Source organism: Macaca mulatta, chromosome 12 (assembly GCF_049350105.2).
Source record: "Macaca mulatta isolate MMU2019108-1 chromosome 12, T2T-MMU8v2.0, whole genome shotgun sequence".
Taxonomy (NCBI): Eukaryota; Metazoa; Chordata; class Mammalia; order Primates; family Cercopithecidae; genus Macaca; species Macaca mulatta.
Genome location: NC_133417.1, coordinates 100982684 through 101008623, shown reverse-complemented (window position 1 = coordinate 101008623; position 25940 = coordinate 100982684). Strand labels below are relative to the sequence as shown.

General features: G+C 36.3%; 1 protein-coding gene across 1 annotated transcript in view; it reads left to right on the top strand.

Annotated features, from left to right (window-relative positions):
• DNAH7 (dynein axonemal heavy chain 7) overlaps positions 1–25940 on the top strand; it is a 340765-nt gene that overhangs the window by 33039 nt on the left and 281786 nt on the right. The window contains exons 6-10 of the mRNA XM_015131765.3: positions 4835–4922; positions 5943–6123; positions 8406–8481; positions 13617–13742; positions 19595–19714. Coding sequence (XP_014987251.2) covers positions 4835–4922; positions 5943–6123; positions 8406–8481; positions 13617–13742; positions 19595–19714 — 591 coding nt within the window. The remainder of the gene's footprint in view (positions 1–4834; positions 4923–5942; positions 6124–8405; positions 8482–13616; positions 13743–19594; positions 19715–25940) is intronic.

Here is a 25940-nt window from a genome sequence, read left to right as displayed (position 1 = left end):
CATTATTTTGAATTTCTTTTCAGGCGCTTTTTAGATTTCATTTTGTTTGGGGCCTGTTGGTAGAGAATTATTGTGTTCTTTTGAAGGTGTTGTGTTTCCTTGATTTTTTCCATGTTTCTGTTGTCCTTATGTTGATGTCTGTGCATCTGCTATAACTGTCACTTCTTCCAATTTTATGAAGTAGCTTCCATAGGAAAATACCTTTTCTTGTGAATGTATCAATATGTTAACTGGGTAGGGTGCTTTGGCTTTGGTTCTGGGTGGACACCATAGTGTAATGTTCATGTGATTACTTTGATTGTATTTGATATCAATGGTGTCTGCAAATTAGTTAGTGGCTAGGCTGTGGGTGTTTGTGGAGGCTGTGATGAGGCTTTGCTAAGGACAGGGACACCAGGTGGGCTAGTCCTTAGGTCCCTAGGTGGTGCATGGCAGCACTGGCAGGGGATGTGGTATGACTCATGGAGGGTAGTATCTGGGTCCCAGGAGGGGTGTGTGGGTGCTGGCAATGGTGGCAGTGGGCCAGGTGGACTGGTCCTTGGTTTCCTGGGTGGCATGCATGGACACTGGCAGTGTTGAGCCCTGGGAAGGCAGTCCTTAGGTCTCTAGGCAGAGCATGTGGGCACTAGTAGGCAAGGAGATCTGCTCTTTGGGACCCAGACAGGTTGTTCAGATGCCTGCAATAGTGAAGGCAGGTTGGTCCTTGAGTGCTAGAGTGGATCACACCCAGAGTATTGGCCAGCTTGAAAGGTCCAGGGTGGGGCAGGTGGGCACTGGCAGTGTCAGCAGTGGGGTGGGCAGGCTGGTCCCTGGACCCTGAGGTGGGACACACAGTGGCCCTGCTGATGAGGGGGCAGGGTCATTGTTGGTGGCAGTGGCCCCAGGTAGACTGCTTTTAGGCTCTGGGGAGTACACACTTTGGTTCCCAGTACCCTGGGGGAAGCCTCCTTGATGTGCTGGACTGCCTCTTCCTTGGGTAGTAGGACACTGCATGAACTTGGGTGCTGGTGCTATGGCTGCCCACTGGGTTCAGCCGATGCCATGCTATTATAGCCCTCTGGGTGGATGTAGGGGGATGTCAGTGGGGCCTTAAGAATGTGGAGGCCAGGCACGATGGCTCATGCCTGTAATCCCAGAACTTTGAGAGGCCAAGGCAGGCAGATCACCTGAGGTCAGGAGTTCGAGACCAGCCTGGCTAACATGGTAAAACCCTGTCCCTACTAAAAATACAAAAAAATTAGCTGGGCATGGTGGTGGGTGCCTGTAGTCCCAGCTGCTTGGGAGGCTGAGGCAGGAGAATTGCTTGAACTTGGGAGGTGGAGGTTTCAGTGAGCTGAGATCACGCCATTGCACTCCAGCCTGGGCAACAAGAGTGAAACTCTGTCTGGAAAAAAAAAAAAAAAGAATGTAGAGATGTAGGTACTATTGTGCCCTGGGCAGGGTGTAATCCTGTGGTGTTGGCTGTGCTCTCAAAATGGTGCAGTGCTATAGCAGATTGGGTTTCAGAAATGGGATTTAGCCCGAGTTCCCTCTCTGGAACAATGCAGTTGTGGGTGCTCCATGCAGCACCCTATACTAGGCTCAGGGATCCTGAGAGCCAACAGGCTTTTCTGTGTCTAGGACTGCAGGTTTCTTTGGTGGAAATGTGGACAGCTGGGAAATATCTCACTTACATTTTTCCTGCAATGGAGCATTCCTCCTGGCTGTGGGCTGAACTGGCCTACTGCCTTACTTTCCTCTCTACATTGCCATCTTGAGCTTTCCATGTCTCAGAGGGTCCCTATTTTTTCTCTGCTGGATTCCAGTGTTCTCCCCTAGATGCTCTACTTGATGTGTGCTTATGTACTTGCTGTTTTGGTTCTTCTTTATAGAGAAGACAGGCACTGGGTGCCTCTCTTCAGCTACTTCACACAATCATCCTTAAGAGCAGTTTGGCAGTAAACATGACAGTCTTCTGTCATCCTCTCTTCTCCTTTGTTCATTCAGTTTTCTTCCTCCAACAAATCCAAAGTGCCTTAAAGGTGGTGGAAAGACCCATCAGACTTAATACAGTAGAAAGTGATGCAACAGTGGTTGCAGGTTTTGAAAAGAAAAAGTTTTTCATTTTGTTAAGATATAATTTATCAATTTTCCTTTTGTTGTTCATACTTTTGGAGTTATATAAGAGTCTTTTCCTAATACAAATTCTCAAAGATTTCCTCCTATATTTTCTTCTGGAAGCCTTATAGGTTTTTTTGAGACGGAGTCTTGCTTTGTCACCCAGGCTGGAGTGCAGTGGCGTGATCTTGGCTCACTGCAACCTCCGCCTCCCAGGTTCAAGCATTTTCCTACCTCAGCCTCTTAAGTACCTGGGATTAAGGGTGTGCACTCCCACAACCAGCTAATTTTTGTATTTTTAGTAGAGATGGGATTTTCCCATGTTGGTCAGGCTGGTCTCAAACTCCTGACCTTGGGTGATCCACTTGCCTTGGCCTCCCAAAGTGCTGGGATTACAGGCATGAGCCACTGTGCCTGGCTTAAGTTTTTAAAAATAATTTTAACTCTTGCATTTACATGCATGATACATTTCAACTTCATTTTTGTCTATGGTGTGAGGTATGGTTTGAGGTTCAATGTTTTTGGCATATAAATGTTCAAATGTTTCAACCCCTAATCCCTTGAATTACCTTGGCATACTTGTGGAAAATAATTTGACCATATATGAGGGGCTATTTTTGTTCCATTGATCTATATGTTTATTTTTACACCAGTACCATACTTGTCTTGATTACTTTAGCTTCATAGTAAGTTTTGAAATTAGATAGTTTAAGCCCTCAAAATTTATTCTTCTTTTTCAAAATTGTTTTGAGTGTTTTAGGTCTTTTGCATTTCTATGTACAATTAGGCATCAGCTTGTCAGAGTTTGTAAAGGAAAAATGCTTACGGGTATTTAGAAAGCATTGCATTGAGTCTATGAATCAATTTTTGGAGAATTGCCATTTCAATAATACTGAGTTGCCTAGTCCATGAACATGTTATTTCTCTCCACTTATTTAGATCTTCAGTTGCTCTCAGCGCTTTTTACATATTTATGTGTAGAAATCTTACCCTTCTTTTTAAAACTGTAATCCCACTAAAAAATTTTATTGTGAATGAAATTATTGAATTTTATTTTCTGGTTAGTCTTTGCCAGTATATAGAAAAATCAATTGATGTTTGCTTGTTGACCTTACATTTTGAGACCTTACTAAACTTATTTTAGAGCTTTTAAAAGTTCCTTAGAATTTCCTATACATACGATCATGCCGTATGCAAGTAAAACAATTTTACATCTTCATTTCCAACTTGGATGCTTTTCTTTTTATATTCTTTTTGCACTTATTAGGTCCTCTGATATATTATTGAAAATAATTGGTGAGAGTGGAATTCTTAGTCTAAGGGAGAAAGCATTCAGATTTTCACATTAATGTGAAATGTTAGTTGTAGGTTTTTAAGACACTTTGTGGAGAAAAGGAACACTTGTACACTGTTGATGGGAATGTAAATTAGTACAGCCATTATGGAAAACTGTACAAATATTTGTCAAAAAACTAATAATAGAATTACCATATGATTTAGCAATCTCATTTTTGGGTAGTTACCCAGAAGATTTGAAATTAGTATGTTCAAGAGATATCTGCATGCCCATGTTCACTTCAACACTGTTTATAATAGCTGAGTTATGTAATCAACCTGACTGTCCATCTGCAGATGAATGAATCTGCAGATGTTTGTAGTTAGAATATCAACCGTTTTCTCTCCATATACTAAATACTTTGAGGATTTCTACTACTTTCATACTTGCATTCTCTCACTTAACAAACATTTATTGAGCACTAGCTATGTATTGAATTAAACTGAGACATTACCCAAAGCCTTGATTCTTTTATCTTGTCCATATAATTGAAAAGAATATGTACAATTCACAAAACACTGGATTCCTGGATTTGCAAAAGATAAATAAGTTAGAAGATCTCTTCTGGGTACCCACTTTGGTAGGGTATCTCAGATATACTCAATAAACCTCTAGTCTTCCCTCACTGGGCAGTTAGTGGGAAGGTGTGTTTAGTTATACAGCATCAGTGACCTGTATCTATCTTAGATGAAGTTGAGATCCAGAGAATGATACGGTCAATTATAAAGAGGTAGAGCTATCCCAGAACAACTTATTTTTCTGAAAATGTGAACTATGCCTTTCTGCCCAGTGTAGCCCCAGAGCATGTCACAAAATGTGGCTCATCTTTGGCATATATTTTGAATTGAATTATAGTTAGAAACAGTATTGTGTTATATGAACACATACCCAATAATAAATACATAGGCACATAAGAGCTTCCATGTCACTGATTGCTAACTTGTATGTCTATAGAAATCTGAGAAATGGCCTTTTGAAGAATGTGTCTGTGTCTTCTGCAAAACTGTGTTTGAAGTACTTTTCATCAATGCTCTTTTTAAAACTCATATTTATAAATAACCATACATATTTTAGGAATAATGCAAGAGTGTTCCTTTATAAGTTCAAAGAAGAGAGAGCTCGATTCTTGAGTAATGAGGAAGAATAAGTAAAGGCCAGCGAGAAGGGTGTGATTTCTGAATAGGTCTTGCAAATAACTTCCAATATAATTATCTCTCTATGAATAAAGTATTTGGAGAGGAATATAGCACCAAACAAATATGTATACTATTTGTAAAATGTTCAACAATTCATTTTTCCTTATGATTTAATAGAAAATAGTCCTGGTGTTCTTATATCCATTGTTTTATGTTCTAACTATCCCTTATCTACTTTTGAATAGTATGTTTATCGTTTTCTTAGGCAACAAGGTGCTGACTTAGACTCAGCTGTCCCTGATGGAAGTACAATTCCAAAACCGACCACTTCTGCTATAGAGAAAGACATCTTGGTAACAGGCCATTTCTTTTGTCAGTATAATTGAAAATGAAAGAAACACTTGAAGATAATTTTATACTTTTGAGAACACTCTGTGCTCCTCCTTTGTGAAACTCTGTGGACATAGGAATAAATACAGAGTCCTATAAAAAGGCTCTGTGGGATTTATAGAATAAATCATTCTCTTCCTTGCTACCTAAGACCACAGTTTAAAAAAATTTCAAATCTATCTGCTCTCCATATTAAAGCCAGCCTCAGTCATGTATAGCTTCATGTGCCTTAATTTTTTTCTGAGAAATTATCCTATAATAATTATATAATGTATATTTTACAAGGCATATTAACTTACTTTAGAAATAGTAATTATTCAAGTATTTTAAATACATAATAATTTTAAAAAATGTAAATATCAAAGACTTAACACTGCTAATTAAAAGATATTTTGACATTTAAATTTTTTCTAATAAGTGATATGTAAAAATTTGTGAACATATATTGAAGTTAAATGTTCGTTATTATAGAAATAATGACTTGTTTTAAAATGAATATTTTATGAACATATCCAATAGCAGCTATAAAATTATAGTATGGAATATTAGTAGGCCAGTTGGAAACGTCCTAAATCCTATTGTATAATATTTCTGGAGTGAATATATAGAGATATTGATTTGCTTAGAGCTTTTAAGATCTCTTCTGATAATAATAAAAGGACAAAAACTAACAACACATTTAAAAAATTTACAAAACACTAATTCAGCATGGACTCTGTTAAGTACATCATATATTTGGTAATATAACTTGGTGTTTTACAGTATAGTTATAAACTGAGATAAGAGTTTTAGTTGTCATGAAAATACATATTTGTAACATTTAGGAGATATCAAATAATGCCTGTGTGAATTGTACCAAATACTTTTTTATCCTTTATAAATACTTTGTTCTCCTAAAACTTGAATTTTGCTCAGTAGTTTTATTTTTGATAAACATACTTCTTTTGTTATACATTTACATTTTTCTTATCTTTTTTTTGTAGAGATATTACTATTATATTCACCATGGAATTGATACAGACCATGTAGCCCCGATGGAAGATTCTTGGCTAGAACATGTACTGGGTTTAGTTCCACAACATCTGAAAGTCTTCACTGACAGCATAGCTACATTATCTGATGAAATGAGAGAGGATTATCTTCTTAGTGTAAAGAAATCCATAGGTAAATTGGTATTATGCTTTGATTTTTAATTTGAATGTGTCTCGTTAAAGATAATTTTTGTATGTTTTGTATTAAAAATTAATACGTATACTTGAAACTATTCACAGTATTATAATTATGCCATTTCTTACATTGCTATTATATTACTTAAGATCCTAGGCAAATTCATTAATGAGGTATTACAAAAAAAATTCTATTTCTATTTGTAGGGATATATCCCCACCACAAAGGATAGCACTGAAGAAAATTATAAAGTATTAATTTCAAGCCCTCAAGATATTTTGGGAGCATCTAATTTATGCAAGGCATTAGGCATTTAGGAGGTAGCCTCTCCCTTTAAGATGGTCTCTTCATTCCAGGATCTTTTGGTGTAGACATGAGACAAGACATACATATTTAAATAATTACTTAAAAGTGTAAGCATTAACAATGAACATTAATATTACTGATGTCATAAATTAGAATGTGATTAATACTAAGTTGTTGCAGTAGACCAAAGGCTGACAAACTATAGCTCACAGGCAAATCTGGCCACTGCCTGTTTTCATAAATAAAGTTTTATTGGAACATAGCCACACTAATTCATTTGCATGTTGTCTATGAATCTGGCTGCTTTTGAGCTACAGGAGCAAAATTGAGCAGTTGTGACAGAGGCCTTGTAGCCCACAAAGTTGAAAATAGTTACAGTCTAACCCTTTACATAAATAATTTGTTGACCCATGGTACAGACAAATAGATCCTAAGGCTGACTGATTATCGGAACCATTTTAAAAATACTGACTTCTGGCCCCAACTGAATTAAAATCCCTGGAGGCAGAGCCTTGGAATCTGTACTTCTTAAAAAGCGTCTCCAGTTGGTTGTGATAGTAAACATAGTATGACAGATACTGTGTTCAAAGTTGGAGAAATAATAATGCTTTGGAGTAATGTGGGGGACCCTTCTTGGTGGAGGACATTCATTGTATTTGTGACTTCTATGGAGTATCCTGGTAATATAAAAAGAAAGAGCCTAATCCCTGCCCTCAGAGTTCATAGTGTAATGAGGGAGATAGACAAATAACTAAATAATACAGCAAAGTAGTAAGTCCAAAGAGGAGAGAAACAGAAGATAAGGAGGTAACAGAAGGTAAGGGAAGAAACAGAAGGTAAGGGAGAAGAGGTCATCTCTGACTTGTGAGGAAGGACTCTGCAGGAACCTAAACTAAGTCTTGAAGGATGAGCAACAGTCTAGCAGGGAACATGCTTGGCCTAGGAAATGGTGTGAATGATAGCAGATGTGCATGAGAGCCTCTTCGGGGCTTGTCAGTTCTGAAGCTAAAGCATAGGCTGCATTTGGGGAAGGGCACAGAATCTGAAGGGCCTTATGTGCCTTTTTAGAGCACCTAAAGGTAAAGGAGAGTCTCTGAAGGAGTGTGGGGAAGGGGGTAATACATATGATTTGCATATTAGAGCATCTTGAAAGACAGGCAGAAGAATTCGAATTAAATGTGAATTAAAAACCGTAGAAGACAGAAGCGAGGTAGCTGACTTTACTGATTTTATAACAAGACTGTTTTATGCTCTTCTGCAGCTTAAAAGAGAAACAAAGCAATACTGTTGTTCCTTGGTATCCATAGGAGATTGGTTCCAGGACCCTCCCCTCCCCAGCAGATACCAAAATCTGCAGATGCTCAAGTCCCTGTTATAAAATGGCATAGTATTTGCATATAACCTATGTACATCCTCCCATATGCTTTAAATCATCTCCAGAGTTCTTATACCACCTCATACAATGTACATGCTATGTAAGTCATTGTTGCACGGTATATTTTTGTGTCATTTTTTATTGTTGTCTGTTATTTTTTCTGAATATTTTTGATTCATGGTTGGTTGAATCCATGGGTGCAGAACCTGCAGATACAGAGGGCCAACTGTACGTACCTTTTCTCAGTGAATAGAACTACTACTACTACTACCCTGTATTGTTGTCCTTCAATTCAACAAGAATATTTCTGATGGAATAGCTATAAGGGAAAATGTAACATTAGGAGCAAGTATTCCTTTCAAATGAAAGAGGAGGGACACATTCTGTTAAGAAAGGGAACATATATCCTCAAAGACACAGACATGATACATTTTCTTGTAAGATTTTAAAATTTTTCTTCTGTTCATAGATGCTCATTATTAAGCAACTTTAATATAATTTAAACAGTTAATTTTAATAGAACTAGCATTGCAAATGCTTGGAAATATACTACAGTTAATATAAGGTTATCTATCAGAATTTTAAAATTTTCTTTTAGTTGATTTCGTTTTAAAAGATCCTCGAGAGAAAGAAGATGATAAGAAGACAGATGAACTTCCAGCCCATCGTGCTGAGTAAGTGATCAGATTCCTCTAAGATGTTGATTATGTGACCATTTCTGTATATGTTTATATATTTATACACCGATTGTATTTTCTTGAATGTATGTTTATAATTTATATATAAATAAATGTGTGTGTATGTATATATTTCATATACAGGCATGCCTCATCTTATTGCACTTTGCTTTATTGCACTTCACAGCTACTGTGTTTTTTGCAAATAGGAGGTTTGTGAGGTTTTTTTGGAGCTGAAGGTCTTTGTCAGGCAAGTCTATTGGCATCATTTTTCTAACAGCCTGTGCTCACTTTGTGTCTCTCTGTCAGTTTTGGTAATTCTTACAATATTTTAAGCTTTTTCCATTATTATTATATCTGTTATGGTGATCTGTGATCGATAATCTTTGATGTTACTGTTATAATTGTCTTGGAAAGCCACAAACTGCACCCATGTAAGATGGCAAATGATGTCAGTAAATGTCGTGTGTGTTCTGACTCCTCCACCAACCAGTCACTCCCCCATTTCTCTTCCTCTCCTAAGGCCTCCCTAATTCCCTGAGACAGAACAATATTGAAATTAGGCCAAGTAACCCACGATGGCCTCTGAGTCGCACATCTGTCACTTTAAATCAAAAGCTAGAAATGATTAAGCTTAGTGAGGAAGACATGTTGAAAGCCAAAATAGGCCAAAGCTATGCCTCTTGTACCAGGTAGCCAGGTTGTGAATGCAAAGGAAATTAAAAGTGCTACTCCAGTGAACACATGACCGACAAGAAAGTGAAACAGCCTTATTGCTGATATGGAGGAAATGGTCTGGAAGAAGATCAAACCAGCCATGACATTTCCTTAAGCCAGAACCTAATCCAGAGCAACGCCCTAACTCTCTTCAGTTCTGTGAAGGCTGAGAAAGGTAAGGAAGCTGCAGAAGAAATGTTTGAAGGTAACAGAGGTTGCTTCATGAGGTTTAAGAAAAGAAGCTATCTCCATAATGGAGCAAGGGTTGAAAAATTAACTGTTGGGTTCTGCGTTAGGCTGTTCTTGTGTTGCTATAAAGAGGTATCTGAGACTGGGTGATTTATAAAGAAAAGAGGTTTAATTGGCTCACAGTTGTTCGGGTTTTACAGGAAGTATGGTGCTGGCACCTGCTTGACATCTGGGGAGGCCTTGGGAAGCTTACAATCATGGCAGAAGGCAAAGTGGGATCACATGGTGAGAGCAAGATCAACAAAGAGTGAGAGGGAAGATGCCACACACTTTTAAACACCCAGATCTCGTGAGAACTAACTATTGCGAGGACAGTGCCAAGAGGATGATGCTAAACCATTCATGTGAAACCTGTCCCCATGACCCAGTTACCTCCCAACAGGCCCCACCTCCAACATTGGTGATTACATTTCAACATGAGATTTGGAGGGTATATACAAACTACAGCAGGGACTGTGCTGGTACCTGGGTGTTGGGATCAATTGTTCCCCAAACCTCAGCATCACACAGTATGCCCGTGTAACAAACCTGCACTTATACCCCCTGAATCTAAAATAAAAGTTGAAATTATAGAAAAAATTTTGAAAGGCTATATCTACTATAGTGATTTCTCTGAGGGATCTTGGCAAAGAGAATTGAAAACTTTCTGGAAGAGATTCACTGTTGTAGATGCCGTAAAGAACATTTGTGATTCATACAAGGTGGTAAAAATATCAACATGAGCAGAAGTTTGGAGGAAGTTCAACCCTTATGGATGACTTTGAGTGGCTCAAGACTTCAGTGGAGGAAGTCTGCAGATGTGTTGGAAGACAGAGAACAAGAATGAGAAGTGGAGCCTGAAGATGTGACTGAATTGCTACCATCTCACGATAAAACTTGAACAGATGAGGAGTTGCTTCTTATGGATGAATAAAAAAAGTGGTTTCTTAAGATGGATTCTACTCCTGGTGAAGATGCTGTGAACACTGAAATGACAACAAAGGATTTAGAATGTTATGTAAGCTTACTTGATAAGGCAGCATCAGAGTTTGAGAGGATTGATTCCAGTTTTGAAAGAAGTTCTAGTTGGGTGCAATGCTTTCGAATATCATTGAATGCTACAGAGAAATCTTTCATGAAGAGAAGAGTCAATTGATTATGTGGCAGATGTCATTGCTGTCTTATTTTTTAAAAATTGTCACAGCTTGGTTAGTTAGAAGCCATTAAGACCCTCCACCAGCAAAAAGATTATGACTCGCAAAAGACAGATGATTGTTAGTATTTTGTGGCAATAAAGTATTTTAAAATTAAAGTGTATACTTTTTTTTTTTTTTTTTTTTTGAGACATGGTCTCACTCTGTTGCCCAGGCTGGAGTGCAGTGGTGTGATCTTGGCTCACTGCAACCTCTGCCTCTGGGGTTCAAGCGATTCTACTGCCTCAGTCTTCTGAGTAGCTGGTATTACAGGTGTGCACCACCACGCCCAGCTAACTTTTGTATTTTTAGAAGAGACTGGGTTTAACCATGTTGGCCAGGCTTATCTCGAACTCCTGACCTCAAGTGATTCACCTGCCTCAGCCTCCCACAGTGCTGGGATTACAGGTGTGAGCCACCACTCCTGGCTTATTTTTTCATTTGTAATTTTCTTGAGATAAAGTTTCTCTGTTTCCCAGGTTGGAGTGCAGTGGCATGATCACAGTTCAGTGCAGCCTTAACCTCCCAGGCCCAAGTGATCCTCCCACATCAGTTTCCCAAGTAGTTGGGATCATAAGCGCATATCACTATGCCCAGCTAATTTAATTTTTTTTTTTTTTTTTTTAAGAGACGCAATCTCCCTATGTTGCTCAGGCTGGTCTTGAACTCCTGGGCTCAAGAAATCCTCCCACCTTGGCCTCCCAAAGTGCTGGGATTACAGGTGTGAGCCACTGTGCCTGGCCCTACATTTTGTTTTAAAGATACAATGCCATTGCCTGCTTAATAGACTACAATATAGCATAAACATAAGTTTTATATGTACTGGAAAACCAAAAATTTGTGTGATGTACTTAATTGCAATATTTGCCTTATGGGGGTGGTCTTGAACCAAACCTGCAATATCTCCATTGTAAGCCTCTATACAACTACTTGTTCTTATGCTCTTTGTTTATTTATGTATTTAAGCCTAATGTTACATTTGTGAGTTGATGGATCAATAGGTAGATGACTAGACATAGACAGATGGAAACTAAGATGGTTAAAACGTGAGTACTTGGTGGAAAGAATATGATATAGGTTTTTTTAATCCACATAGCAACTAGCATAGACTTCAGATATGGTAGGGGCATAAAAGTTTGATTTTTGGGAACATTGGGAACATTGCAGAATATATATATTTATAGAACATATTTCAATTTGTTATATGGATGGAAATATAGAACACATAATGGGAATATCTCCTTGCTGTATATTTTCTCTAATAATAATTAACATTTAGGAATAAATCTCTTAAATAGTTTGAAGGATTGAACTTATATGATTAAATAACTACTTCAGTTTTATTTTCTTTTATATCATTTAAAAATGCCTGTAAGTGCAGTGGCTCACACCTGTAATTCCAGCACTTTAGGAGGCTGAGAAGAGCAGATCACTTGAGGTCAGGAGTTTGAGACCAGTTCTGGCCAACGTGGTGAAACCCCGTCTCTACTGAAAATACAGAAGTTAGCCGGGCATGGTGGCGCGTGCTTGTAATCCCAGCTACTCAGGAGGCTGAGGCAAGAGAATTGCTTGAACCCAGGAAGTGGAGGTTGCGGTGAGCTGAGATTGTGCCACTGCACTCCAGCCTGGGTGACAGAGTGAGATTCCATCTCAAAAAATAATAAATAAAATTAAAAAAATTTTAAAAGCCCCAAATTATTTCCCATTCCACACATACACACACAAAAAGTTATGTACCCATTTTTCCATATCCTCTATGGAGAAAACTTTTCTCCTGGGAAAGACAAAAATCATCCTTTATAATTGCAAAGGCAATATAGTCACTCACACATGAAAAATTGAATTAAACTTACTACATACACATAAAATATAAATGTTTAAATATGTTCTGAAAGATGAAGATGGCACAATTCAATATATAAAAGATGATTATTAAAGTCTTAAGAGTTACAGAATACAGTTGATCTTTAACACGGGGGTAAGGGCCACTGAGCCCCTATACCACATGTAAGTTTTGACTTCCCCAAAGCTTAACTATTAATACCCTACTGTTCACTGGAAGCCTTACTGATAACATAAACAGCCAATTGACACATATTTTATGTGTTATATGTATTATATACTTAATTCTTACAATAAAATAAGCTAGAGAAAAGAAAATTTTATTAAGAAAATCATAAGAAAGAGAAAATGTATTTACTATTCATAAAGTAGAAGTGGATCATCTTAAAGGTCTTCGTCCTTGTAATCTTTCCATGGTGGTAGTGATAGAGGAGGAGGAGGAGGAGGGGAAGAAGGAGGGAAAGAAGGGGAGGGGGAGCAGCAGGAGGGAAAGGGAGAGGGAGATTGGTCTTGCTGTAGGGGGAGCGGGTGGTAGAAGTGGAAGAAAATCCACATGTAAGTGAATGTGCACAGTTCAAACCTGTGTTATTCAAGGGTTAACTGTAAATGTGTCTTCAAATAAGAACATTAGTGTTTGTGATTTGTAAATGATGTTTACATATTAACAGGGGGTAAAGTTCAAGGGGATTTCTATAGGAAGGTTGGACTATATCCTTAAAATGTTTTAAAAATAAAAATAAAGGAGGAATTTTAAAAATAAATAAAGGGAAAATTTTAATGTATGTCCTGAAATTAGTAAAGAATATTTGAAGATGTTTATGAGAGATAGCTGGCTGCTGTTTTCATTTGTTCATTGTAAATTATTTGTGGATTCAATAAGATCAAGTATTTGGGGATAAAAATTAGTTACCTTTTGTATTAAAGATTTAAATCTAATTTCAGAATCATTAATTTTTATAATCAAATTGCACTAAACCATAAAACATATGATCTTTATATATTTTAAAACATAATTGCTTGTTTTGTTATTATGAGGGATACAGCACATATTTTATTAAAATTAAACCATTATTACCCAAAATGTACAGTTACTATAAAAATACTTTCTTTTGACTTTGAAATAATGTAACTGAATATTTTCTTCATTTTCAGAATGGAAATTCTGCCAAAACCTTGGAGGAAATCTTTTTTAGCTGCAAGCAGTTATATTAAGGATCACTTAAATGCAATGAACCCCACAATGCTGGCTGTACTAGATTTGTGGCACAGCAATTTTAAGTGAGTATATGTAGCCTTACAGAGGTTTTTAAAATATAGAGGGAAGTTGTTTTACTATGTCTTAATTATTTCTTTTACTATTTTAACTGCAAAGTAAAACATTACCATTTTAACGTAAGTATTCAAACATGGTTTTAAATAAACAACATAGTATATAGAGCAAAAAGTGAACATTGCTTTTCTAAAATGTTAAAATTTTTAATGTTTTGAATACATAGTAGATGTATATATTTATAGGGTACACGAGATATTTTGGGAGAGGCATGCAATGAGGAATAATCACACTATGGAAAGTTTGGTGTCCGTCCCCTCAAGCATTTTTCCTTTGTGTTACAAACAATCCAGTTATACTCATTTAGTTATTTTTAAATGTACAATTAAAATATTATTGACTATAGTCCTCCTGTTGTGCTATCAAATACTAGGTCTCATTCATTCTAACTATATATTTTCTTGTACCCATTAACCCAATTCTGCTGTTAATGGACTCCGATGCATTCTTTGCCATGTCAATTGTGTTTTTCAACTCCAGAATTTCTCCTTTATTTGTTTTAATTATTTCGATCTCTTTGTTAAATTTATCTTATAGAATTCTGAATTCCTTTTCTGTGTTATCTTGAATTACTTTGAATTCCAAGGACATTCATTTTGCTTCAGTTTCTGATACTATGAATAATGCATCAGGAAATAACGTTGTACATGTGTTACTATTCACTGGTCCCTCTGTTTACATGGGATAGAGTCACAAAAGTGGGTATCTAGATCATAGCATATTTATGTTTTTATTTTAGTATATTTTGCCGGATTTTTTCCCAGAAATGTTTGATACTTTACATTTTTACCAACAGTAAATGAGAACTTCTTTCCCTAAAATTCTAACTGTGTATTACACTATTTGTCAATCAATATAAAATGCTATATCATCATTACTTCCATTTTCCTTTGCTAGACTACTAGGGAATTTGAACATCTTTTTATGTATTTGTTAGTTATTTGAATTTTTGAATTCTCTACTTATATATTTGTCAATGTTTTGTTGGTTCTTCCTCTTTTCTTATCAATTTGATAACCTCTTAGAATAATAGAGGTTTTACTTCTGTGTCTAGTACCTGAAACAAATCAAACAACTGCTAAAACTCAGGTTTATAATTTGTCCGTTGACTGAGTTTATAGTTTCCTTTGACACTTAATTTTTTTCCTGTCATCTTTGAATCTCTTTCTGTACAAGTACAGTGGGTGACTCTGTGGTATGTGCTTATATTTGGTGAGAGGAATCCCAACTCTATTTTTTATACTCTTCTTGTCTATTTTTTAAACATTTACTTTTCCTTATTAGGTTTTAGCCTATTTTATTTAATTCAAAAGAAAGATGGAAAGACAGAAAAATTGTCGATGTTCTGATTGGAATATATTAAGTTTTTATATTAATTTTAGAAAATATACATGTGTCATTAAATTAAGAAGCACTTTGAGGCTGGGTGTTGTGGCCCACGCCTGTACTCCTAGCACATTGGGAAGACGAGGCGGGTGGATCACAAGGTCAGGAGTTCAAGACCAGCCTGCCCAAGATGGTGAAACCTCGTCTCTACTAGATATACAAAAATTAGCTAGGTGTGGTGGCAGGTGCCTGTAATCCCAGCTACTCGGGAGGCTGAGGCAGGAGAATTGCTTGAACCAGAAGGCAGAGGTCGCAGTGAGCCGAGATCGCTGAGATCACGCCACTGCACTCCAGCTTGGGTGACACAGTGAGACTCCAACTCAAAAAAAAAAAAAAAAAAAAAAAGCACTTTTGCTCATATCCTACGTATCTTTCAATATTCAATCTTGTGTATATATGTCAGTAAGAGTTTGTACTTTTTATGTAGATTTTCGGTTTACAGAATTCCCTCTCATTTCTTCTTTATAGCAGAATTTCTTTATAAATTTTGAGTGATTCCCTTTTGGGAGGAAAACTTGGGCATGAAGTTTCACTCCAGTGCCTTTCTAGGAAGCTCTGCGTCCTCCATGTGGGTCAATTATTTGAGTTTATTTTTCCCTCCCCTCTTCATTTTCAGTTGCACACTGTGGAACTCTCTGAACTTACAGACTTGGCTTACTTTGCTGAATGAACCCAGGTCTGCAGAATGTAATGGGATTATACAGGGTTTCTAACACGTATTCTGACCTTCTACATACTTCAGGGGCCTCTGGTGACTTCAGAGAATGGGCTAGGATCCTTAAAACTGGCTTTAGCTTTCAGAATACATACTTCTAGGAAATACATTCTTCCATCTTTCCATTGTACAGTATGGATTTCTTTGTCTGCTTAATTTGACTTATACTAAGTAGGTAGAGTCTACTTCATTGCCCCATGTTTTTTTCATTTCTTTTCTTTTGAATACTGGAGCTCAAATACCTCTTCCAGCTGACAACGCCCATGATCTAATTTTGCTTGCAGTCATGAGGTCATGTGTATCACTTTCACAAATTATGTTTCCATACATTAGTACATTTCATTTTCAAAACACCACCACAAGTTGTTGTTTTCTTTTATATTCATTTTCACAACACACTGAGCTGGACACTGAAGGATGCGACTCCATGACCTACTATTGTCCATAAAATGCTAGACTTAGTCTGTTAGATGATTTCAGGAGGCAAGAGATAAGAAAATGAAAAGGGGGAAGAAAAAGTAACAAAGCTGAAATTTAAAAAACAATAAAAAGTGTATGTGTCCAAAATTAGGCTCCAGGTTGTGGTGACAGAGATGTTAGCAGCAACTGAAGCAAACTTCAAGGCATCCATGATAAAGACAAATGGGAAAGAAGCCTTGCAGTCTGTGGGTGAAAAGAAAGCTCCACAAGCTCCTATGTTGCCCTCGAAAGCCTAGGTTGTTTTTATTCTGTGTGTGAGTATTAAGAGTGGGGGAACAGTCAACAAGGGCTGCCTCTCAGAGTAGTAGGCAGCATTGAATATGAAGCGCATGCTTCCCGTGGCAGTCATTTACCCTGAATCTCAGCAGACCTTGAAAATATATGACATCTCTATGTGTGGCAGTGGGTCGGGGAATGTTAATGCAAAAACTTGTCTGAGTGACTCTAAAACGCATGAGTTTGGAAACTTGATAAGATGCTCTCTAGAAAAGATGTTGAAATTCATGTTACTGGTATTTACACTTACAGAACCCCCTTAATGTCATAGATAGGCTTTGAAATGCAGTCATACCCTACACAACAAGTATTTTTGGTTGTAAAATAGTGCATATATGAAGATCACAAGAGAATGTAGAAATTACAGTGTAATATAAATCATCATAGTTGAATGTGTCTAAGAAAGTTAAAGTGTCTAAGAAAGTTAAGCTCATTTTAAAAGATGAAATGGCTTTTAAAAATTTATTATTTGACAGACGAATCTAGGTAGGAAAAAAATTACTAGATCAGAACAGTATGATCGATTTACCATACAGCACACAGGATACAAATGAAATAATTTTTAAACATGTTAAAAAGATGCTTAACCTAACTCATAATACAAGAAATGTAAAGAGATTGAAATTGAAACTATACTGAGAAACCATTTTCCCCACAAATTACAAAATTTGATAGCCCATTTTGTTAGTATGGCTTGAAGAAATGGGCTCCCTTTTGAGGGAATCCCAGCCATACCTATCAAAATTACAAATTGCAGGTAACACTTGAATCCAGCAATTTCACTTTTGGATAAGTATTGTACAGATGTACCCGAGAATGCAAGAAGTTATATAGTTATAATGCTATTTATGGTATTTGTTTATAAGAGACTGGAAACAAGCCAGCATCCATTGATAGTCTAGTTAAATAAGTTATACTATACACAATGGAGTATTATGTAGTTATAAAATATGAGTGAGAAAAATCTCGATGTGTTAATATGAAAAAGTCTCCAGGAGAAGATAATTAAGTGAAAAAAGCAAGTGCAGGACACTGCCTATAGTGTGCTACTTTGAAAGTTACAAAAAAGGAGGACTGGCAAAAGCAAAACATGTTCCTAAGAAAGGGAAAATTTTATGGGACAACCAAGAAATGTAGATAGTTCAAGTGAGATTTCTGTGGGAAACTTGGTCTTGGTAAGAAGAGAGAAGATTAGTTTTGAGAACCAGAGAACAAAGGTAGAGACTGACTTGATGCTGAGTCCAGAGTATTGGGCCAGGACTGTTGAAATTCCTCCTGCCTGAAAATCAGTGACAGAGCCACGGGTCAGGGTGGGTTTCAGCTTGGGGTGAGCATTAAGTGACAGTTGTGAGGGTAGGAGGGATATGTGACCGACAGATGGGTCTACAGAAATTCACTTCTGATTGGATATGGGAAGATTTATAGGAAGAGTTCAGAGACAATCCTGAGTTTCATGGTCTGGGTGATTTGAAGCTATTTGGTTCTACTAATATAAAATTGAAATCAAGAAGTTATTTTGGTGATTAGAAGACTCATCATCATGAAACTTTTAAAGAGACTTGCATTTCCTTCTGCTAACCAAATTGAAGCTAACACATAGTGAGTAGTATCTTTTTTCCTGATCCTTTCTATTGTCTTAAACCAATGATTTAAACTATTGTTCCACTGCTGGGTTATTGTAGGGACCATCCTGAGAAAGCAAGAACAGTGTCTGGTAGTATTTTTCCTGTTTTCTTAACAGTTCATCCTGTTGACCAAATGGGCAATGTTATTTGGAGAGATTTCATGGGGAAATTATTGTACTGTGTAAAAATCTCAAAACATCAAAGATGGTACTCTGTGCCTCGAATTCTGTTTCAAATCGAATACGAAGAAACTAAGGAAAATTGGTGTGGTGGCTCAAAGGCAAGGTGAATTCCAGAGCTTGTGCCCTTGCAACTACTACTTATTCAGTGCTATCTCACACCACAGGCATCTGCATCCTGATTACAGCTGCAATTTTAAAATGTAAAATAATGTTGAAAGCATTAACTAGGAAGCTAAAGAGATCAGATTATGTTTACTATGTACTATTATGCTATATTTTAGACATATTTTATTTAAAACATTACATTGCTCAATTATGCAGAATAACACATTGGTTCTCTAGCAATGGTTATACCTACTTTGTGCCTAATTGTTATCAATGTCATGTATGGAGTATATTATAACTCAGATGAATTTTTGCTTGTGGAAGAAATGTAAGGAAATAGATTTGAAATGTGTTTTGTTTACTAACCAGTATTTTACATTGGTCGTTAAGGAAACATTAAATGTGATTTTTTTTAAGAACACAATGACACTAATGCTAATATTATCTTTCATTTTTGTTAACCTGACAGAGAAAATACTTAGATGAGTAAACCATGTGTATAACAAAGATCTATAACATTGTAGTCAAAAGAGGGTTTGTATTGAAAGTTGTTGACTCCCGTAATCCCTGTATTCTTTAAAAAATCAGACAGGCTCGAAAGGTTCTTGATTAGATGTGAGACTCCTTCACCCCATGGCTGCCTGAAATGAGGGCCACTTTCTTTTCAGAGAGGCTGCAATTTTTTTTCAGAGCAGTGGATCCTAGAAGCATTGAGCCCTCCCTCTTTTCCTGTTTAAATTATTACAGTTTAAAAGCAAAAGCAGTTTGAACTATTCTTCATATCCCAGTTATTGCAACTTTCTTCTACTTCACAGTGAAGTTACATATTTTGTTGTGTTCCTATTGAATTTAATTATATGAATTATTTTTAAAATTAGAATATCTCATGTTCTTTAACATTTAATTATATGGAACACAATTTTTTAATGATTAAACCTAGGAATATGATATTTTTAAGAAGGGACCAATTAATAAAATATTAAATACCAAAAAAGTCATTGTTAAATTACTGTTTATTTTATCTCTTGCAGAAAATTACGTTTAGTTGATATCAAAGAATTTCATAATCGCCAGGATGCATTAGAGCTGTCAAGTTTTCAGAACATTATCATGAGACACATGGAATCTGCCAAAGAGACTCTACTTAAAATGTAAAGGTTTGAAATTTCATGTAGGAAAGCATAAGTTTAAAAATATGATGGTGGACTACTGCATTTTAACTGCTTTTAGAAGATCCAATTTTAATATGTTTTAAATCATTTCTACATGATTTAAATATAATATGTTTAATTATCTTAGTCTGTAATATTTGTCCAGATGTTCTACACGGCATAGATTGTGCAGAAACTAAAATGTTCATGACAAATGGTTACTTTTTTCTAAATGTCTGGTTTGTACCTATCCTTTGAGAGGGGTGCTGAATACCATGAGAGAATGGTTACCTACTCATTATTCACCAGATATTTATTTGTCATCTACTGTTAATACATGCTAGGCTCGGTACCTCCTTTCATTTTGTTTTTGGATGAGGAAAGCAGAAGAGTTTAAATAATGATTAGGTGGGGAATGTATATCATTTAAATGAATTTAAAAATGTCACTGGAAGGCAGACCTATCAAATGATAATTGAATATCTCCATGGATTGGATTTTCAGAATGGAATAGCCACATATGATAATTCATAATCTGGCAACCAGATGGTATGCTTTGAAACAACTTAGGAAAATTCTTTCTCTCATGGGTCATTAAGTTATTGTAAACAGGACATTAGAATTAGGTCAAATTTAAGATAGCAGAGAACATAAAACTGCTAGCATAGCTTCATGATTTTTAGAAGTTACTTAGAAAGATATCTTCATAATTTGAGATAAAATATTTCCATTATCTTGCTTTCTTCTCCAATGTGTTAGAATAAAATTCTTTGTCTGATATTACCTGAAAAAAACTCTAGCCCTCTATTTTATATTAGTATTTAGTTACTGTAAAAACAGAGTTAAGAGGTGATAAAATGAAAACCCATAATTAATTACAGAGAAGAAAGTGACCTCTTAAGTACAGGATACAAATAAATTATCTGGATCTGTAACTTCTGGGTTCTACCCTAGGAATACATTACCACTGTAAATTTTAGTTCAGTGGGTGTCAAATTACAGAGTAGAGTACAAACCTTTGTTGAATTATTTTTTGCTGAGAAATGCAGATTGATTAGCTGTATCTCTTGATGCTTCCTGATTGATTCTCAGGGAAGAACTCTCTGACTATACTTTAAGTAGTGAGCCAGAAAGTGTTTATCATGACCAAAAGGCAGAGCATCAGCTCACAGAGGAGAAACAATTAGCAAATGATTAATTATAACTTCTACCCCAAACCCAAATGCCTTTTCGTCATCCTCATCTTCCACTTTTACTCACAGTGTGTGGTTTATCACCCAGACTTCTGGAAACCCGCTTTTCTGTGCTGCTGTGTTTTTCTAGTTCTTCTTCCATTTATCTTTTTCTGCCTTTACTTATTATTATTCCCTACAAGTAGGGTTCCCCAGATCTTTGTTGTTATCTCTCTTCTTTATATTCTCTTAACAATTTCATGATTTCATCTGCCTCAAGATTTTGTATTCTGAGCTTTAGGCCTGTCTTACCAATTTTTAAAATTGATACATAATAATTGCACATATGTATAGGGTACATATATTAATGGAATATTTTGATGCATTCATACAATGCATAATGATTCAATTAGGGTAATTAGCATATCCATCACCTCAAACATTTATCATTTCTTTGTGTTGGGAGCATTCCAAATCTTCTCTTCTAGCTATTTTAGAATATACTATAAATTCTTTTTAACTATAGTCACATTACATTGCTATCAAACACCAGAACTTATTCCTTCTATCAACTGTATTTTTGTGCCTATTAACCAATCTCTCTTTATCCTCCATCCCATCCCTGCCCTTCCTAGCTTCTCTTAACCACCATTCTACTTACAACCTCCATGACATCAATTTTTTTTAGCTCCCACATATGAATAAGAGCATGTGATATTTATCTTTATGTACCTGACTTATTTCAATTAACACGATGTCCTACAGGCTCATCCATGTTGCTGCAAATGACAGGATTATATTAATTTTTATGACTGAATAATATTCCATTGTATATATAAACTACATTTTATATACTATATTTTATATACATTTTGTATTTTATTTACATTTTATATACTATACACAAACACACATACACACGCTATATTTTCTTTATCTATTCACCCACTGATGGGCCCAGGTTGATTCTGTATTTTGGCTATTGCGAATAGTGCTGCAATAAACATGGGAGTGCAGCTATCTCTTTGATATATTGATTTCCTTTCTTTGGGGTATATACCCAGCAGTGGAATTGCTGAATTACATGGTAGTTGTAATTTTAGTTTTTTGAGAACCTCCATAGTGTTGTCTATAGTGGATGCACAAATTTGTGTTCCCAACAGTGTATGAAAGTTCCCCTTTTTGCCAGGGATGGTGGCTCACACCTACAATTGCAGCACTTCGGGAGACTGAGGTGGGTGGATCACTTGAGGTTGGGAGTTTGAAACCACCAATCAACATGGTGAAACCCTATCTCTACTAAAAATACAAAAATTAGCAGGGTGTGGTGGCGCACACCTGTAATCCCAGCTACTTGGGAGGCTGAGGTGGAAGAATCGCTTGAACCTGGGAGGCAGAGGTTGCAGTGAGCCAAGATCACACCACTGCACTCAAGCCTGGGTGACTAAGCGAGACTCTGGCTCAAGAAAAAAAGAAAGAGAGAAAGAGAGAGAGAAAGCAGAGAGGGAGGGATGGACGGAGGGAGGAAGGAAGGAAAGAGTTCTTTCTCTGCATCCTTGCCAGCATCTATTATTTTTTGTACTTTAATAGTAGCCATTTTAACTGGAGTGAGATGATATCTCGGTGTGCTTTTGATTTGCATTTCCTTGATGAATAGGAATGTTGGGCATTCTTCATATACCTGTTGGCTATTTGTACGTTTTATTTTGGGAAATGTTTATTTAGATCAATTTGCCCATTTTTAGTGAGATTATTTGGATTTTTGCTGTTGAGTTGTTTGAGTTCTCTATGTATTCTGGTTATTAATCCTTTGTACAATGAATAATTTGCAGACATTTTTTTCCCATTCTGTAGGTTGTCTCTTCACTCTGTCTAGATAGTTTCCTTTGCTATGCAAAGCTTTTTATCTTGATGTTATCCTGTTTGTTAATTTTTGCCTTTCTTGCCTGTGCTTTTAGGTATTCCTCAACACGTCTTTGCTCAGACCCAATGTAACAGTGAATATCTTTAGTTGAATGTCATGGATCTCAGCATGTCCCTAGCAATGCTTATTCTCCTTCCAAATCTGCTACTCTTCCTGTTGTGAACCATTATGAGGCCAAGTTGAAAACCTTGGGACTTTTTTGTTCTCTTTTGAAATTTCATGTAGGAAAGCATGAAATTTTAGCTCTGCTTCCAGGGATACCCAATGTATTGCTATTCCTTTTTATTGAGAAATAATTCATTTACCATAAAATTCACTACTTTAATGTGTACAGTTCAGTAGCTGATAATATACTTGCGAGGTTGTGCAACCATCACCCCTAATTCCAGAACATTTTCATTTTCACCATGCAATATAGTTTGGATGCTTGTCCCCTCCAAATCCCATATTGAAACGTAATCCCCAGTGTTGGAGGTGTGGCCTGGTGGGAGGTGTTTTGGTCATAGGGGCAGCTCACTCATGAATATCTTGGTTCTGTCCTCGTGATAGTAAGTGAGTTCTTGCTCTGAGTTCACACAAGATCTGGTTGTTTAAAATGTGTGGCACCTTCCTCCTTGCTCTCTTGCACTGGCTCTGGCCATGTGACATGACTGCTCCCCCTTCACCTTCCGCCGTAATTATAATGTTCCTGAGGACTTCACTGGAATCAGATGCTAGAACCATGCTGGTGCAGCCTGTAGAATCATGAGCCAGTTAAACCTCTTTTCTTTATAAATTACCCAGTCTCAGATATTTCTTTATAGCAACACAAGAATGACTTAATGCTCCCTAGAAAGAAACTCTGTACCTGTTAGCAGTCATTTCCCATTCTTCCACCCAAAGGTGCCTGGTAACTATACTAATATATTTTTTGTCCCTGTGAATTTCCCTACTCTGGACATTTCATCTCAGTATGAAATGGTCATTTTGCCTGGCTTCTTACAGGAAGCATAATGTTTTCAAAGTTCATATATGTATTCATATATGGTCATTTATGCCTGGCTTCTTACAGGAAGCATAACGTTTTCAAAGTTCATTCATATTATAGCATGTATCAGTATGTCATGTCTTCTCATGGCCAAATGATATTTCATTGTATAGATAAAAGACATTTTATTTATCTAGTCATCAGGTGATGGACATTTGGGTTGTTTCCACTTTTTGGCTGTTTTTGCTATGAACAACTTATTTTGTATAAATACATTTTTAAGTTCTCTTGACTGTATACCTAGGAGTGAAATTGCTAGGTTATATGGTAATTCTAACTTTTTGAGGAACACTTGCACTGTTTTCCAAAGTGACTATAAGATTTCACATTCCTAATAATTTATGAGGGTTCCAATTGCTACACATACTCTCCAACACTTGTTATTGTCTATCTCTCTGCTTGTAGCCACCCTCATGGTTATGAAGTTGTATCTCACTGTGATTTTGACTTGCATTTCCCTAATGACCAATAATGTTGAGTATCTGTTTATGGGCTTATTGTCTATTTGTCGTTTTTGGAAAATGTCTATTCAAACCCTTTGCTCATTTTGTACTGGGTTGTCTGATTTTTATTATTGACATGTAAAATATCTGATATTTTGTTGTTGAGGTTTAAGAGTTCTTTGTATATTCTGGATACTAGATTCTTATCAATTATATGATTTGCAAATATTTCTATTGATAGTGTCCTTTGAAGCACAAATATTTTTGATTTTGATGAATTCTGATTTATGTTTTTTCTTTGGTTGCTTGTGCCTTTTGGTATCTGTATTAATCTGTTCTCACACTGTTAATAAAGACATACCTGAGACTGGGTAATTTATAAAGGAAAGAGGTTAAATTGGCTCACAGTTCCACATGGCTGGGGAGGCCTCACAATCATGGTGGAAGGTGAACAAGGAGCAAAGCCCTGTCCTACATGGCGACAGGCAAGAGGGCATGTGTAGGGGAACTCCCATTTTTAAAACCATCAAATCTCACGAGACTTATTCACAACCACAAGAAGAGTATGGGAGAAACTGCCCCCATGATTCAGTTATCTCCACTGGCCTCAGCTTTGACACATGGAGATTATTACAATTCAAGGTGAGATTTGGGTGGAGACACAGCTAAACCATATCAGTATCATATCCAAAGCCACCAAGATTTACCTGTTTACCTGTGTGGTAAACAGAACTAATCGTTCTATAGTTTTAGCTCCTACAGTTAGGCCTTTTTGACCTTTACAAACCAAATTCATTTTAACTTACACGTGGTCTGAGATAGGAGCCCAAATTCATTATTTTGCATATGGATACCTGGTAGTCTGAGCACCATTTTGCAAGACTCTTCTCATTGAGTTGTCTTAGCACCTTTGCTGAAAATCATTTGAGCATATATGTGAGGATTTATTTCTGGGCTCTCTATTCTGTTTCATTGGCCTATTTGTCTTTATGCCAGTACCAAACCGTTTTGTAGTAAGTTTTGAGATAAGGAAGTGTGGGTCCTCCAATTTCGTTCTTATTTTTCTGAGTTGAAAAATTGTTGTTGTTCTGAGTCCTTTGTATTTTATATGCATTTTAGTATCAACTTGTCCATTTTTTAAAAAATGCCATTGGCATTTTAATAGGGAATGCATTAAATCTGTGCATTAATTTTGGGAGTATTGACATCTGAATAATGTTAAGTCTTTCAATTCATGAACACAGGATGTCTTTCCATTTATTTAGTTCTCTCGAAATACCAAATGTAAATACAAAAATGTATTTACATTTTTTGGTTTAATTTTTTTCTAAGTATTTTATTCTTCTTGATGCTATGTAAATGGAATGGTCGTCTCAATTTCATCTTCAGATTATTTATTGCTGGTGTGTAGAAATACAACTGAATTTTACATATAGATCTTGTATTCTACAACCTTACTAAACTTATTTATTAGCTTTAATGGTTTTTGTGTGTGGATTCTTTATGGCTTTCTATATATAAGATCATATCATCTGCAATTAGAGACAGTTTACTTCTTCCTTTCCTATCTGGTTATTTTTTTTTTCCTTTTCTTAGCTAATTCCCCTGGTTAGACCCTCCAGTGCAATGCTGAATAGAAGCAGCAAGAGCAGACATGTTT